Source organism: Anneissia japonica, unplaced genomic scaffold (genome assembly GCF_011630105.1).
Source record: "Anneissia japonica isolate Jap-2015-1 unplaced genomic scaffold, ASM1163010v1 scaffold585_len4108843_cov191, whole genome shotgun sequence".
In the NCBI taxonomy this organism is placed as follows: Eukaryota; Metazoa; Echinodermata; class Crinoidea; order Comatulida; family Comatulidae; genus Anneissia; species Anneissia japonica.
The window spans coordinates 1,288,247-1,303,409 of record NW_022716829.1 but is presented as its reverse complement, the minus strand read 5'-3'; the positions used below and the strand labels follow the sequence as shown (position 1 = coordinate 1,303,409).

Genomic DNA, 15,163 nt, shown 5'->3' with positions numbered 1-15,163 from the left:
ACTCATTATATAAGTTATTACTGTACATAGTTATAATGTTATTAAAAATACTGTATTTACTACCTATATGTAAGTAATGCTGGGTATGCATCTTTGTAAGCATATTTTAATATAGTGTATCAGCAATGAGTAGCAGGATGGGTAGCATTCCCACAAGTCTCTAATTTATTAACTTTTTCTAGTGTAAGATAATTTCACAGCGCCACCAGCTGTTTTTGTAATGTGTTGAATTTGTATGGGAATTGGATCCCAGAAAAAGTATAGTATGGAAGCCCATGCAAATAAGTAATATGGAATTCGATTGGTGCCAAAGTTGATTTATTTTTCATACTTCAGTTTTCAATGATCAAGACAAAATTTAGAGACTGGAACTCAGTCTACAGGATGGGGTGAGACATACACGGTACAGTTGGGGTTTACTTTAACCCATGCAAATCAGTGATAGATCAATACTTTCCAAGAAGCATTATGAGTAATAAAAATATATATAATCTGTTGCATACTTGGTATGTCTTTATATTGTACTCCTTATTAGTACAATAGTATTAGTAATCTGAAAAATAATTACAGCCTAGTACTGTACATAGTTAAATTGGAACGTTATGGTAATTGAACATCAAACATATGCGATATTGCAAATACCAACAAATGGTATACAGAGTATGTTTAAGGCATACACTGTAGGCTATTATCTAGTTTGAATTTTGCTTTTGATTATCAGCTAGTGTGTAAACAATATTTAGCTGTACAGTTAATAAAATAGCCTATAGATAAAAGTCCACCAATCAACTTGCTGCTAAGTTGTTTACTCCACTGTATTGTACAGTATTCTGATAAAAAAGACAGAAAGTGCTATTAATGGACCTTTCCGCAAAATCCCGCCCCGCCCCTTAGATATTGTTGTTCCCACAAGACAAGTGTTGAAACATACCCGAACATATTCCTGGCACTGTTCTGATTGGTCAATTTCTTTTACCTTTGCTAAATATCATTCTACTTTTATAATTATCAATGAATGATGATAAACTGAATATTGTATTTCAATTTGAAAATAAATGCTATTATTAAATGAAAATTGTTTAATATGTCCTTATCGTCTTCTGAAATTATCATCTTCTGAAATTATAAATGTAACCACTAAATCCAGCATCAACAGAATTTAGGAATGTAAAGCTGGAAACGCAGACTGCGAATCCATCTACATGACGCAGTGTGTATGTTGACTATGTATGATGACTTTCAACTGCATACAACTGGTAGAATAAGAACTGCTCCAGCAACTATTAACTATAAATGCAACATGACTTTCTCTGCAACCTGCTTGCAACCAGAGGACGAATATCCCTTTTCACCAACATAAACAAAACTGATTTCTGAAGCAACCCGTTCAAGAAGTTCATCTGTAATTTTTTCAGACGGCAGATACTGTTGCAAAACATGTTGCACACACAATTTTATATGTTGACGTTTCAGTGGGAAAAAAACAAAAAATTCACTTGAATGCAGAAAATTATATTCTACTTTATCCACATCCAAGGTTTTTTCAGATGTCCATGTCAGTGACAATTCTTTTTTTAACATCTTGGTGGTTTGCAAATAGCAAACAGCATCTGAACAATCTCTCATTTTGAAAATTTGTTTTCCTCCAAGAGTACTTGCAAAAATCACAATAATAGATTTAACTCTGCTTGAATCCGACAATGAAGTTTGTATACTTTGGGAAATGTAGTTGACCAGATGAGGTGATAGGATTTCCATATTGTCAATTATAAACAACTGAAGTGGACATCGTATATATGTTGATTGGAGAAGGAACTCTGCGATGATATCATGGTTGATGTTGTCTCCCACATTTCTTATGTGCAGGCTAGAAATGAAGTTATGAACACATTGGCTATCCAACCCATTAGTAAACAAATGTTTAGTTATAGCTTCTGTAAGGAATGTCTTCCCTACACCTGGTCCACCATGAAATGAGAGGATAAGAGGGCGTTTATGTTTCTCGCCATTCAACTCTACTTGTAGAATTTCATGGAGGAATTTGATTGCATATCTTTGACCAAAGAAATTATGCTGCAGGTATTTTTGTAAACCTGTTGTGTTTATCAGCACTTCACTGTGATTATATGGAAGTGCACTCTGACTACTGTTGATCCACACTAACTTAACCACCACGAATAGTAACATAAATAATGTAAGAACATAGAAAATTCTGGTCATCCATGTTGTGCCACTGCCAGTCTCATTTTTTATCTTTGCATTTCGGTAATCATTCAACTTTGAGGTTTTGGTGATCTTTGACTTTGTTATTTTTCCTGAGAAAGTGGCCGAGCGTTTCATGGAAGAAGTCTTTCGTTTATCTGATGACCATTGAGGGCTGAGCGATTTGGAACGAGACATGTTCTTTAAAGGTTTGGATGTCTGCGGCATCTCCCGATTCTCAACCACCGGCCTTTCTCTTTTGGATAATTTTGAATCTGAAGAGCGCCAAACTCTGAACTGCTCTCCATCTGAGGGGGTCGGGGAACGTTCAGTATGTTTGCGGCATTCCACAGGCATACTCTCTGACGTAGCATCACCATCAGATTTTGAAACCAAAACCATTGAGATTAGCTGTTGACTTCTGATGCTTATGTGAGCTTCCCCTGTTGAAACCAACGAATTTGTGTCGCGATAAATTTTTAGAGATTCAACTGGTGGCGGTGTATTTTTACACTTTGAACTGTATCCAATCAAAGCCATTTTTTGTTTTTGTTGCTCTGCAAGAAAAAGAAAAAAACAATTAACAATTAACACAACTCCCTTCCCCATGTATTAACAATGTGTTTTTAAACCAGAAAGGTGTAACATTTTCAGGAGAGTAAAAAAAAAGAAAGAAAAATAAATTATTGATCACCCAAAACACCTCAGAGGTATTTACAGGTATCTAGAAAGCAAAAAACTGGATCCGCCCCTGAGTTTAAACTGGTTTTGTAACAGTTATATTTTTGTTCATGATGATAAAACACACCAGACATCAAGTGAATGCCTGAATGTTCATTAAAGACTATCATACATGCCAACATTCCTGATTTGACAAAGAGACTCCTGATTTTGAGACTTGTCTCGTAATTGAAAATTGTTCTCCAGATTTAAGAATGAATTTAATTACTATATTTATATGGGTGGTCGAATTTAGCCTAATTAAACTTTCAGCACAAATTAGTAATTAGTTACACATATCCAAATCGCATAAATTAGTAATTAGTTACACATATCCAAATCAATCATTTTGGCTCTCTAAACAGAAGAATCCTCTGAGCTTCCCCAGACCCCACCTTACAATAGGGGACACCCTCACCCTCTCCCAAAACTAGCCCCCGCTCGGCATCCGATAAATAAAGATATTCCTCAAATGTTGGCATATTTATGTTATCAATCTAAGAAAAGTCCCATTATCATCATACTTCTTTATTTCACTCATCATAATACATAATATAATATGGAGTGGCACGACCTCCTCAAGAAGCAAAACGCTTGATGCAAATGAGGCCCGCAAGGAAATAAAAATAAAAACAAACTCTTAACTACATTACAGTTAATCACATTGCAGGCATCGTTTGAGGAGTTTCACCATGTTGAGGTTTGTTGAATCTTTAATTGTGTTGGGGAGAGTTTCATAAAATGGGGCCAGAGTAGAAAATTGTGGATTTTCTAACTTTAGTACGGGTAAGTGGAGGATGGAAATGAGAGGACTGTCTTGTTGTAGCATAACTATTTGATTATTTTTAGTGAAATTTAATGCAATTGTATTAATTAGTAATTGAATTGGAAAATTGAAAAATACATAAATATGGCAACGGAAAACTTATATAAACTAAATATATCCAAGATACCAAGACGTACAATGAGATCAGCAGTGTTGGTATTATATGTCAACACCTATGATAGCCCGTTTTTGTAGGACATGAATCTTGTGCAATTGAGTATAGGCCTAGTTCTAAGTACAATTTCCCCATGCAAGAATCCGTAGTTTAAGTAAAGCAGGATGAGACTATTATAAATTATTTTTAAATTGTGCTGTGGGAAGATGTGGCCAGGGAGTTGTTAATAACATTGAACAACTCCCTGATGTGGCTAAGTCTAAATAACATTCCAGAATTGGCAGAAATAGTTTTGCAGAGTTTGGTAGTACTAGCCTAGGCCTATAGTATCTGTGTATGTATGTTTGACAGTAGCTTCAACTACTACTACTACCACTAGTACTACCCAGTACTTTACTACTATACTACTAGGCCTACTACTACTACTACAGAAATTCTGACACAGTTTACAGGCTCCTCTAGAGAGGTAGGCCTAGACCTGCGGCGAGCCAGCAAACTGTACCGTAATCAAAGAGGCTAAAATAAGATCTAGGGTTATCAGAGTTTCGTGAAAATAATGAAAATCACTGACGAAGCTTACTATAGGTCCTAAATTAGTATTTTACTAGGCCGCTTTACTTTCCAGACAAATGTTTTCACGCATGAGAACACACACACATGCGCGCACAAAAGAATAACCCTTTGACATATTTTAAAAATAAAAATCGACTCTGGAAAATGGCGGCGCCCATGTCGATGAGACCGCAGCAATATCCAGCAGACGTAAGTTACCTTTTTGTGCATTTGTTAAATTAGAAGGATTATTTTTTGAAAGTAACAAATATTTTGTGACGAAAGATATTCGTTTAGGAAGTTTTCGAATTTACCTACTAGGCCTAGTACTACGCCTAGGGCCTAGGCCTAGCCCCAGTCCTGCTGCTGTATGGATAGTATGGACTTCAATTCAGGAGCCTAGCCTAGGCCTCAATTAGGCCTAGCCTAGACTGTCTAGCTAGCCTGGCGCTGGCCCTTACTTACTAACTTAGCATGAGGCCTAGTCTATAAGGGTAGGCCTAGGCTCACTTACTACCAACAGGCAATACTAAATAAAATATAATGATTAATTAGTGTTTTATTAGATATGTTTTTTTTAATAATTATTATTGGTAGGCCTTGCTTGGTCCTGCCCTGTCCCTACTAGGCTAAGTTAAAGTAGACCTAGGCCTACCCAGACTGCAAAGTAAGGCCTGCGCCGGGAATATATCTACCCAACAAAAATTAAGCATATAAATCCGCCTGCACATATTCGGAAAATGCTGAGTGCTGATTTTCACCCAGATTTTGTTGAAAATTAGGGTTTGACCTATATTGTGCAGTAGTTATGATTCTATACACCTATTTTCCTAGCGATTTTCTGTGCAAATTTGAGGTAGTTTTTCATTTATCATCCACACAATTAAAATACTCTATAGTATTGGCACCGCCTACTATATATAAAATTACTACAGACCTGATAAAATAAATAAATATTGGCTATTGCACAAATAGAATTACTAGTAGTTAGTATGTGGTAAAAAACATAGATGTAGGGCATTTAAGAATGTGCTTTGAATAGGTTGACAGTCAGAAAAAAATATTGAGACATTTAACACCCTACAGTTTCTAACAGAACCATCTATTACAATAATAATATACAACAATACTGTACATAAAAATTTTCATGCAACAATGTAAAACTTAATAAAATTTATTTTCATTTAGCTTGGTTTAAAAGAGGGCACTAGATTGAAATTTTGAGTTGTATTATTTGCAGGATATCCTGAATCATGTGAGAAGTTTTGTGAAAGGCTGCAATGTTCGTACAGGTCAGAAGTTAACCAGTGTTGAGCATGCCCGCTGTGCCATAAAGCTGCTACGGACCCTACCCTCAGCAAGAGCTGCCGTGTTTGAGCACCTTTGCAATGTTTTCAATGAAAGTGTTAATACTCACCTTTGTGAGTTAGATGGAGAAGGTACCTCATAATGCTAAATTTTCGAAAATTGAAATTTGTGACCTTCCACTTAAAATCAGCAAAAATTGGGTTTCATCGTGGTTTTTAATCTTTTATTTGTGCCTTGTTTATTAAAAAAAAGGTTTTGCCTTCTTATGTCAAATCATAATTTTAAAGAGTCTTATTTTATTTATTTTAATATTGCGAAACCTAACAAACAGCAAATGAAATTCGCCACATACAGTAGAGTAAACAATAAAATAAACAACAAGAATAAATAAGGGAAGGCCTACACTAAATAAACAATACAAAAATATTGTACAGGTAACATGATTTAAAAAAACGACATATGATATAATTTCCTTCTGAACTGATGCAAGGAATTTGAAAAAGAAAATCTAAATCAATATCAATTTCTAGTTAACAGTATTACCTTTGATGTTGTTAATCTCCAAATTTCCTTCCTATAGCGAGCATTGGTCCATGTCTCGACGAAGCCATTCATGAGATCTATGAAGTTCTAATTGACTTTGTTGATATCAACTCCACAACTTGGGCACCCATCATCTTTACTGTAAGTATTCACATGAGTATAGGCTTAAGTAATATGTAAAATACTAGCCTGAAGGCTTTTTACTTGTACTACAATTAATGATAACTAGCAGTATTCCTCTTGCTTTTTAGTGGTCCATTGATCTCTTGGGGCAAGTAAGTCGGAACTATGCATTACGACGAGGTGTTCCTCATTCTTCAAATCTCAATGAAATTCTTCAATTGTGGATGACATGCAAAGGTGAGTTGAATTCGCCACTTAGCAAGAGCATAGGTTTTGATATACTTCATCTACACAGAGTATATTTGAATTAAATGATATCTATAAACAAGTACAAATGCTACATTGAAATGCTCTGCCACAATTAGTATGCCTGTTGTAACGTTGCCTTCTATGATTTAATTAATTTGAATTTCATTCACAAAAAGAAATGAAAGTAGTCCATATGTACAATATTTTGCAACTTGTTTTATTTCACAGCTCTGTACATTATTCTCCTCAATCCATCTATTTCGAACTCCCTATTTCATCTCAGTTACATTCTTAAATCCTACCTAAATTCCTCCCCTAATTCTAAGTTCAACATCCTCTTTATTAAGTGGTTTTGTAACTACAATAACATTTAAAATTGATGTGTAATCTCTTCCTATCCCACATCACAGGAATTTTCTTATCCCTTCCTGGACTGTGGGACAACTTAAGGATTCACTTACTTTAACCACTACAATGCCTAATTAAATATAAAAATCTTGAGTTAACCATCCTGATTGACTATGACTGTGTGGAATAGAGCCACATAGTGCTTCATTAAATGAGAATTTGTTTGATTACTGAATGTGGAACATTTGCTTACTGTTGTGAACATATTTCTTATTTTCCATTTGTTTTAGGTACCAGAACCCTAATGGATCTTTCTACTCAGTGTATGTCCAACATGATTGGCAGTTGTCCTGATTTGTGTGTGAATGCCTTGCTCGATGCCTCTGTCACATACTCACCTCATTTTGATTGGGTAGTTGCTCATATTGGGTAAGTGTCATTTTAGGAGGTTCCCAAATTAATGTTTAATACAATCTCTGTGTATCTTGACGCAGTGTTTTATGTCAATGAAAATTCAACTATCATGAGCTTTTTGGTGTAATGTTTCTTAAAATATTTTCTTGTATTGAATTTGTTTTATGTTTTAGTATTATGTTAAATATTATTTTTGTACTGTTAATGCAGATATTATAGCATTCTGATAGTTTTGAAATTGGAAAAAGCAAAGTTAATTTAATACTCGATGTAGTAGTAGAATTTTTAATTGTGTAATGATTGTGCCCGTAGTCTTATCCCATTATAGGCTCCTGGGTTCAAATCCTGTACTGTGAAACTTTTTTAAAAAACTGTTAAGCCTATAAATTAAAAGAAGTAATTGTAGTTCAAGTGAGACAACATAAATTGTTTGCATTTTTTGCAGGTGTTAATTTGAAGGCAATAAAAATGAAAACATTTTACACTTTTCTACAGGTCTTGTTTTCCTAACACTATAATAACCAGGGTGTTAGCTTGTGGTTTAAAAGATTTCTGTAACACTCAGTCAGAGGGCGCTGCAGGACCAGAGCAGAAAGTTCCAAAAATGGCATCTGTTGTTGGAATTCTTGGGCATCTAGCCAGTCAACATTCTCAGGATATTCGAAAAGCTTTACTGGAGTTATTCCAGGTAGGATATTGTGAGTGATCAAGTGGATTTAAAGCCCCTTCACCAAACTTCATACGTCTCAAAGGCCCTGTTTTGCACCCTGGGCCAACCTATTAAAACCCTTAACTACTAAGCATTGTGCCTGTCTACTACTTTTAGTTACTGTGTCAATTTTATACTGTTTTTTTGTATATTATATTTTTAACTTTTGTTAATTCATACATAATTCAGCCACGTGCTGCAATATATGCATTTTATTGTTAAGATGATTGAATAAATATACTTCAATAAGCATAAATGTTTGATATTCAGAACTGGTTATGAGATTTAAATACCTCTAGGCTAATGCTTAGCTGTCTTACTTCAATTGCTTTTGACATTTTGACCCTGCCAGCACAGATGATTTTGGTAGTATTAATTCACATAACAAATGAAAAAAAATAAATGACTAATGAATGTATTTCATTTATACAGGGAGAGAGAATATTTTAATTTTGGTGAAAGATGGAACTTTCTATTCAACTCCACATGCTCCTTGTAAAAAATTAAATGAGTACAGTAGCACCTTCTTTAGACTAACAAAATTTATTGAGACACAAGCGGAAGTGAAAAACACTGGATCAAACTGATCACTCGAATTATAGACATTCATTACTTGTATATTGTTTACATTGCTTTTCTTTGTAGGAAAGTCTTACTAGTGAAAATGAGCAACAGTTGCAGACAGTGCCATTCTTACTCCATCTGGCAACCATGTCCATCATGCTTTTAAAAGTCATTACCACAGATTTTGTGCATTCATGTAAGTTGTAAATCTCTGTCCACAATCAAATTTTATTTGACAAAAAACTGTTGTATATTCACATATATGTTCACGATATGCCTATATATGGTCATGATGTGATGTCATCATGACCATATTTAGGCATGTCACATGTTTTTGTCAAATAAACTTTGATAGTCTGGACAGGGCTTTAGATTAGAGAACACTAACCCAATATCAGTGGCAGATTCAACGGGAGGGGGAAGCTCCCCCTAAATGTTTCATAAATAAAAAAAATATGGAGAACAAGAAAATTATATTCAAATTTTAAGTCCGAGTCTAGGCCCTCGATCTGTAAAAGTCCTTCCCCAGGTCCCCTATATTTCAAATTCCTGATTCCACTACTGAGTATGTTCTATGTCATTGTAAAGCTGGGAACACATGTTCTGCGTTTAAAAGCAAAAATATTAAAAAAAATAAAGAATGAAATTCTTACCACTCTCTTTTACGTACAGTAACTCCATCAGTATTGAACAGACTATCAGAACAATTTGCCAAATCTCCGATAATTAAACGGGACCAAGAAAGCCTAATCCATGTGGTTATTCACCTGATATGCAAATCAGGCAATGGAGCTTTTAAGTTACTGCAATTTTTGCTGGAGACTGCTTCTGGAAATTTCCATGATGAGGCTGGGGAGGAGAAAGTGAACCAGGTTGTACAAGATAACTGTTCATTGGTCCTGGTAAGAAATTGCTGATTCCTTAAATTAAAATTCTTCATATTGATAAGAACATTATGCAAGAGTCATGGTGATGAGGATAATGATGATGATAATGGAAATGATGATGGATATGATGATGGATGACTGTGACAATGGGCTATCTGAATATATCCAAAATCACCCTTTTATACAAATTTTGTAATACAATTTCTTTGTTTAAACAGGATGTAATGCTATTATATTTACAGAGGTCTGAATGCAGGATTCTATTAATGTTACTATACAATTTCTCTGCCCATACAGGACTTATTGCTGTTAGATCTACAGAGGTCCGAACACAGAATTCAAATGTTACTATATAATTTATTTGCCTATACAGGACTTACTGCTGTTAGATCTACAGAGGTCTGTATACAATAAGACAGGTAGCATTGTCCAGAAGAGTTCTGAAGACCACACTGAAATCCCTTTCTTGGAGGAATTACAGAAACACACTGATGTACTTTGTAAGGACATCTTAAAAACAGATTGCAAAAGGTAAGTGGTAAAGGGAACAGTGCTTTTCGGCCAAATACACCTCTGTAGATGTAGTTTTGTAACAACAAAATTAAAATTGCCATTTTTTTACTCTGTAAATATCATTTTTTTCTTTCTGTTTTCTGCTTTAGTTGGTTACAGCGTTTATTGTGCCTTGTAGCTGTCCACTGTGGAGAAAGTTGTGGCTCAGATATACTTAGCTTCATTGTTGTAAATCTAAATGACCATGAAAAGGTTAGTATATATACATGTGGTAGAGGACTGGGGTGGGCGATGCATTGGTGATATTGGTTGTTCAAGTAATAATTACTAATAATTATATTTGCATCTTCTGTATGTAACAACCATATTTTGTCCATAACTTATATTAGCATGTCAAACGTTTTTAATTCATTATTTTAATGGGAGGAAAGTATAAATGGAATCTTAGAGTGACTTGCTCTTAAAACTACACAGAATTTGCTCTCATAAGTTCCAGCTATTATAAAGGATCCTTTGGAAATTTTCATCAACATAAACAAGTGAATAACTAATAACTAAACACCTTTTTCGTTTCCAACTTACCATCTAAGGCAAGCCTGTTTATAGTACTACAAGCTGAAATGGAAGCTGTGTTTCCAGGGGTCCTTGATCAAACAGTTAAGAAAACCCTGAGTCGTATGCAACATCTGGACACAGTTGCTGTAGGTATCAACTTTAATTTATCCAAAATTATGGCAACTGTCTTCTCTACAATGAAGATACATACAAGATGCAGTTTTAGCAAAATATTAAAAAATATGCAATTACTCTTGTAAATGTTGTAATGAATGAATTTAGATTCAGTTATCAAAGTAATAGTGTATTCCTTTGACATAAGTTAATGAATGAATAATTCAGTATTCTTAGGAATAATTCTTAGCACAAGAACACAGGGGTTGTTACATTTTCAGTTTAGTACAGACAGTTGTGTTTTTGGAGAGCTCACCGACAGCTGATCTGAAATCTCTAGATCAATTAAAAAAATTCAACTGTCTTTGTGTGTGTTAATATCATTCATAATAAAACTAAATTTTTCCCACAGTCTATTAACTTGTTGAAGAACCTTGTTTGTTTGGTGCAGTGGGAGAATAGTCCGGAAGGTCGAACAACTCCCAGGAGACGGGTTCAGGATTGTCTGCAGTATTACCTCCAGATGATCACGGCCCAATTACACCATTCAAGTCGAGACGTCTCCTCAGAAGCTATCAAACTCATGATGCTGATTGGATTACCTGAAAGCATTTCCTTAGCAACCATTTTAAATGTTGCAACATCAACAGTGGATTATTATTTCTCTGTCTTACACATGGAAGGTAATAGATGATAATCATAATGCTAATTATTATAATAATGATGTTATTCAAAACAATAGCCAAGGATTGATAACAGTTCAAATTCTGTTTGATGATTATATTTTTCTTACATTTTATCCATTTGATAATTTGAAAGTATGTTAACATAATATATAATTATTTTGTATTTCTTTATTAGACTCTGCACATAGGCTTAGTCTACTTACCTGCTGTTGCAAGGTTCTAGAAAGTCTCAGCAAAAAAGCTGTGGGACAGACTATTTTACTTAAAGAACTTGTGGAGGGCGCCCTTCAACAGGTCAGTATTTGCATTTTGCATATCACATGAAAATTTGTGTAGACCCAACATCCATATAAATGGTTTTGAAAAGTTGTTTAAAAGAGGTTAAAAGATATCAAAATAAATTATTATTTTTTGTTTATGTTTATATTTTTGCAGGAAAATGCCTTCTTATTTAGTGGGAAAGTGGAGAGATATGTGGATGATGCTACAACTACTAGCGAGAATAAGCTGCTGTTACTACAAGAGAACCAAAATATTGGTTCGACTGTGTCATTCTCAAAACGAATGACTAATGTCTTTCATGGGGGAACTGTGGGCAAGGGAGTCAGACCAAAGGTCAAACTCATAACCATCCCAGAGGCAAGTTGTTTTGTTCATTTCATATTTACAATTTTGCAGTTATATATACTGATCTCATAATAGCTAGACGCAGGGTTCCCGGAACGCCGCCCTCAGCGAAGCACACGCCGCTGAGGGCAGCGGAACGTGGAACGTAAATTTCGATATGGTTTTGTAGTCAGATTTTCGAGAAAAACTTCAGCTACCCGTATTTCTCAACTGAGTAGTCAGTGGGAGCTGTAATTTGTATGGCAAGGAGATGGTGCTACCCTTAATTCGCATTAAGGGAATTTACGCCCACAGTAACTGAAGCCACTGACGTCATATGCCAAGTTGTTGTTTGCATTTGTTTAAATTATTGTTAAAAATAATGTTTCTTAACAATATTTATTAATTATAAGTTTTAATTGTATGATTTTTCACATCCTCTAACAACTCACCTGTTTTTGCTGCTTACAAAAGCGCAAGTGATGTCATGTTTTTGGTGATGTATTAGTGACGGGCTCCCCAACATGACATCTGTGGTTTTACTAAAACCAGCCAATGAGCAGTCCAGCTATTATAGTAGAGATCAGTGCTTGTATGCAGATCATATTCTTTGCACCAGTCTCATCATTCTGTACCGTAAAACATTGCCCAACATTGTGTGTGAAATAAAGAAATTGTTTTCATACTCTCCGACATAAGATGGTAGGAGTGTAACTATAACATACTTAAATAGTAATAATTCTTTTTATGTTTTTCTTCTGTTTCTTTAGGACATGGTTCTTATGAATGTGCAGAGTTTCACATCTGTGGTATACAGTTGTTTGGGTAGTGACCCATTACTTTCACACTGTGCCACGCAAACAGGAACAGATCCTCACCAAACAACACAATCCAATACATCAACTACAGTTGATATACCCGAATCAAGGAGAAAGTCTGGAACTGAGGTCCTAGCCCGTCTGTTAGTGGAGGTCATCTGTCCTGATGTTACACACGCCAACTCAGTATGGCCAGATGAAGAACATATTAGGAACAAGATGAAAATGTTTGTTTTCTTTTTTTTTATTTCACATTAAAATGGTAGTCAGAATGTGTTTAGAGACAGTTCATTAATATATGGGAATGATGGTTTGCCTTTAATAATTAAACTCTTAGGCCACATGACTTTTTTATGCCTCGTTTAGCAAGCTTTAAATCTTCAAAGAATAATAATTGATATTAATAATTATTAAAGTAAACAATATTTTTCTTTGCAGAGATCTTGAAATTCGATGCAAGTTTGACAACAATCCTATTTTGTGGGAGTTGATGGACATGGTCTCCAGTGGTAAGAAGCTTTCTTTTTGGAAATATGTAGTTCATGTATAATTTAGTTATTATGACATTTATATAAATATATTATATAATTAATTTTATTGCAGTCTGCTGGTAAAAATTTAAGTTGATAACTCAAATGTGCACTCTATGTACACAATATTTTTTCACTTTCATTCGTGTAATCTTTTTCTCCATCATCCCCTTTCACAGACTGTATCGCCATGTGTCATTGTTCACCGTTGCTGTACAGTACGCTGTCTACGGTGATTAATTATTGGGATACTACACGTGTTAGCAAAGCTAAAGAGGCTCCGTGTGAATTACAGGCATCATGCAATATCATCAAATACCTCAGTAAGGTAGGTATTAACATATAGTGAGCAGTGGCGTATCTAGAGCCCCACCCCAGAAAAATACTTGTTTCCCCCTCCCCAATTGAAAATGTTCGAAGCAAAAAAATCATGCTCAAGTAGTTAGAAATAACCTTATTTTGTGAGACAGGTTCCCCCCCCCCCACAAGAGATGTGAGCATTTAAAGTTTAGGCTGTCTCTTATACACATCTAGGTCCCCCCCCCCACTTAATCATAGAGCCTACAACTTAATCATAGAGTCCCCAACTTCACATTTTTTCCCCCTCCCCTTTCCAGGACTCCTGGGTACGCCACTGGCAGTGTCATTATCAGTCAGGTTTATTATGGATGTACTTATATCTTTTCCTGAATTTATGTGGATATATGTATTAAAATGTATATTATTTTTTTTATTACTTTTTTATTTGTGTTGTCATCATCTTCATATTTGTTGTCGTTATCATTATTATTGTTATTATTGTTATTATTTGTATGCAATATGCAATGTATAATTAATGACAACAATGATGAAAAATAGTTACAAAATTTAAGAATTGTAAAAGTATAATATATAAAGAGAACATTAACTCAAAAGAAGAGTTCAAAAGAGTACCTATTAAATTCTTTCCGTAGGCCCAGTTGTTGGCACAACCTTTTTGCTACATTGGTGAAATATTGGAACACTTGGATCCACATGAGGTGTTTGTTTTGCTGTCAATTGTCTGGGCAAATATGAAGGTAGGTAAACATGCACATTTTATTCTCATCTAAGTTATTTACTACTAATGGGATAGAATAATGGAATAAACTCCTTGATGTTTCAAGAATTATGTCTCCACATTACGTGTAGGGAAATAGAGTTGTCTTTCTTCTTAAATAATAATTATTAATTCTTAATGAAATCATATATTTATTGTATTTCTTCTTTAAACAGGAGAATCCACCATCAGATGCTAACTATGTACAAATATCAACTGACCAACCTTTGACCCGAAAAACACCACTTGTTTGCAACCCTAAACATGTCGAGACATTGAGGAGCATCCTGCATCAGAATATTGATATATTTGGACATTTGTTCTCCCGATTCTTCCCCACCACCAGTACGACTAGTATATAGATAAAAAAAATATCAACCAAAAAACGTAATAGTAGGCAATGTATGTGTACAGTGCTTTTACATTTTCGTAACCAGTCATATCGAAATTTCAATTATGAAGATGTCAAATATAGGGAAAATTTTCTCTGCTTTCAATTTCCTGTGTAATTTCCTTTGTCGCTGTTATTTTGCCTTCTTCCAGTCTAATGAACACATTATTGCGTGTTGTTGTGCAAGAAATCTATTGAACGTTTGAAGATTGTATGAGAGCACTGCATTTGTGAGGTCTCGCCACAAAATGAGTCTCATGGTTAGAAATTCAAAAATTGAGTTTATATTATATTTGGGTAGATTACATTATA

The 15,163-nt window shown here is 34.7% G+C and overlaps 2 protein-coding genes across 3 annotated transcripts; one reads left to right on the top strand and one right to left on the bottom strand.

Annotated features, from left to right (window-relative positions):
- Positions 1-301: 301 nt before the first annotated feature.
- Positions 302-4,547, bottom strand: LOC117109922 (torsin-1A-like). 2 transcript variants are annotated; one of them, XM_033252400.1, is made up of 2 exons: positions 4,435-4,547; positions 302-2,759 (listed from the first exon to the last, which is right to left on the bottom strand). In XM_033252400.1, exon 2 carries the CDS (start codon positions 2,740-2,742, stop codon positions 1,288-1,290), a length of 1,455 nt encoding a protein of 484 aa, XP_033108291.1. In that variant the 5' UTR covers positions 2,743-2,759; positions 4,435-4,547; the 3' UTR covers positions 302-1,287. The 2 variants fall into 2 exon arrangements, with proteins under 2 accessions (XP_033108291.1, XP_033108292.1); XM_033252401.1 differs by having other exon boundaries at positions 4,444-4,541.
- LOC117109921 (integrator complex subunit 5-like) lies at positions 4,539-14,957 on the top strand. The gene is made up of 19 exons (XM_033252399.1): positions 4,539-4,625; positions 5,656-5,854; positions 6,304-6,407; positions 6,518-6,626; positions 7,277-7,415; positions 7,896-8,088; positions 8,755-8,869; positions 9,346-9,575; positions 9,934-10,091; positions 10,223-10,325; positions 10,664-10,774; positions 11,155-11,425; positions 11,604-11,722; positions 11,864-12,067; positions 12,805-13,079; positions 13,291-13,361; positions 13,562-13,710; positions 14,336-14,440; positions 14,637-14,957. The coding sequence occupies exons 1-19, from the start codon at positions 4,581-4,583 to the stop codon at positions 14,820-14,822; spliced, it is 2,886 nt and encodes a 961-aa protein (XP_033108290.1). The 5' UTR covers positions 4,539-4,580; the 3' UTR covers positions 14,823-14,957.
- The last annotated feature ends 206 nt before the right edge of the window (positions 14,958-15,163 follow it).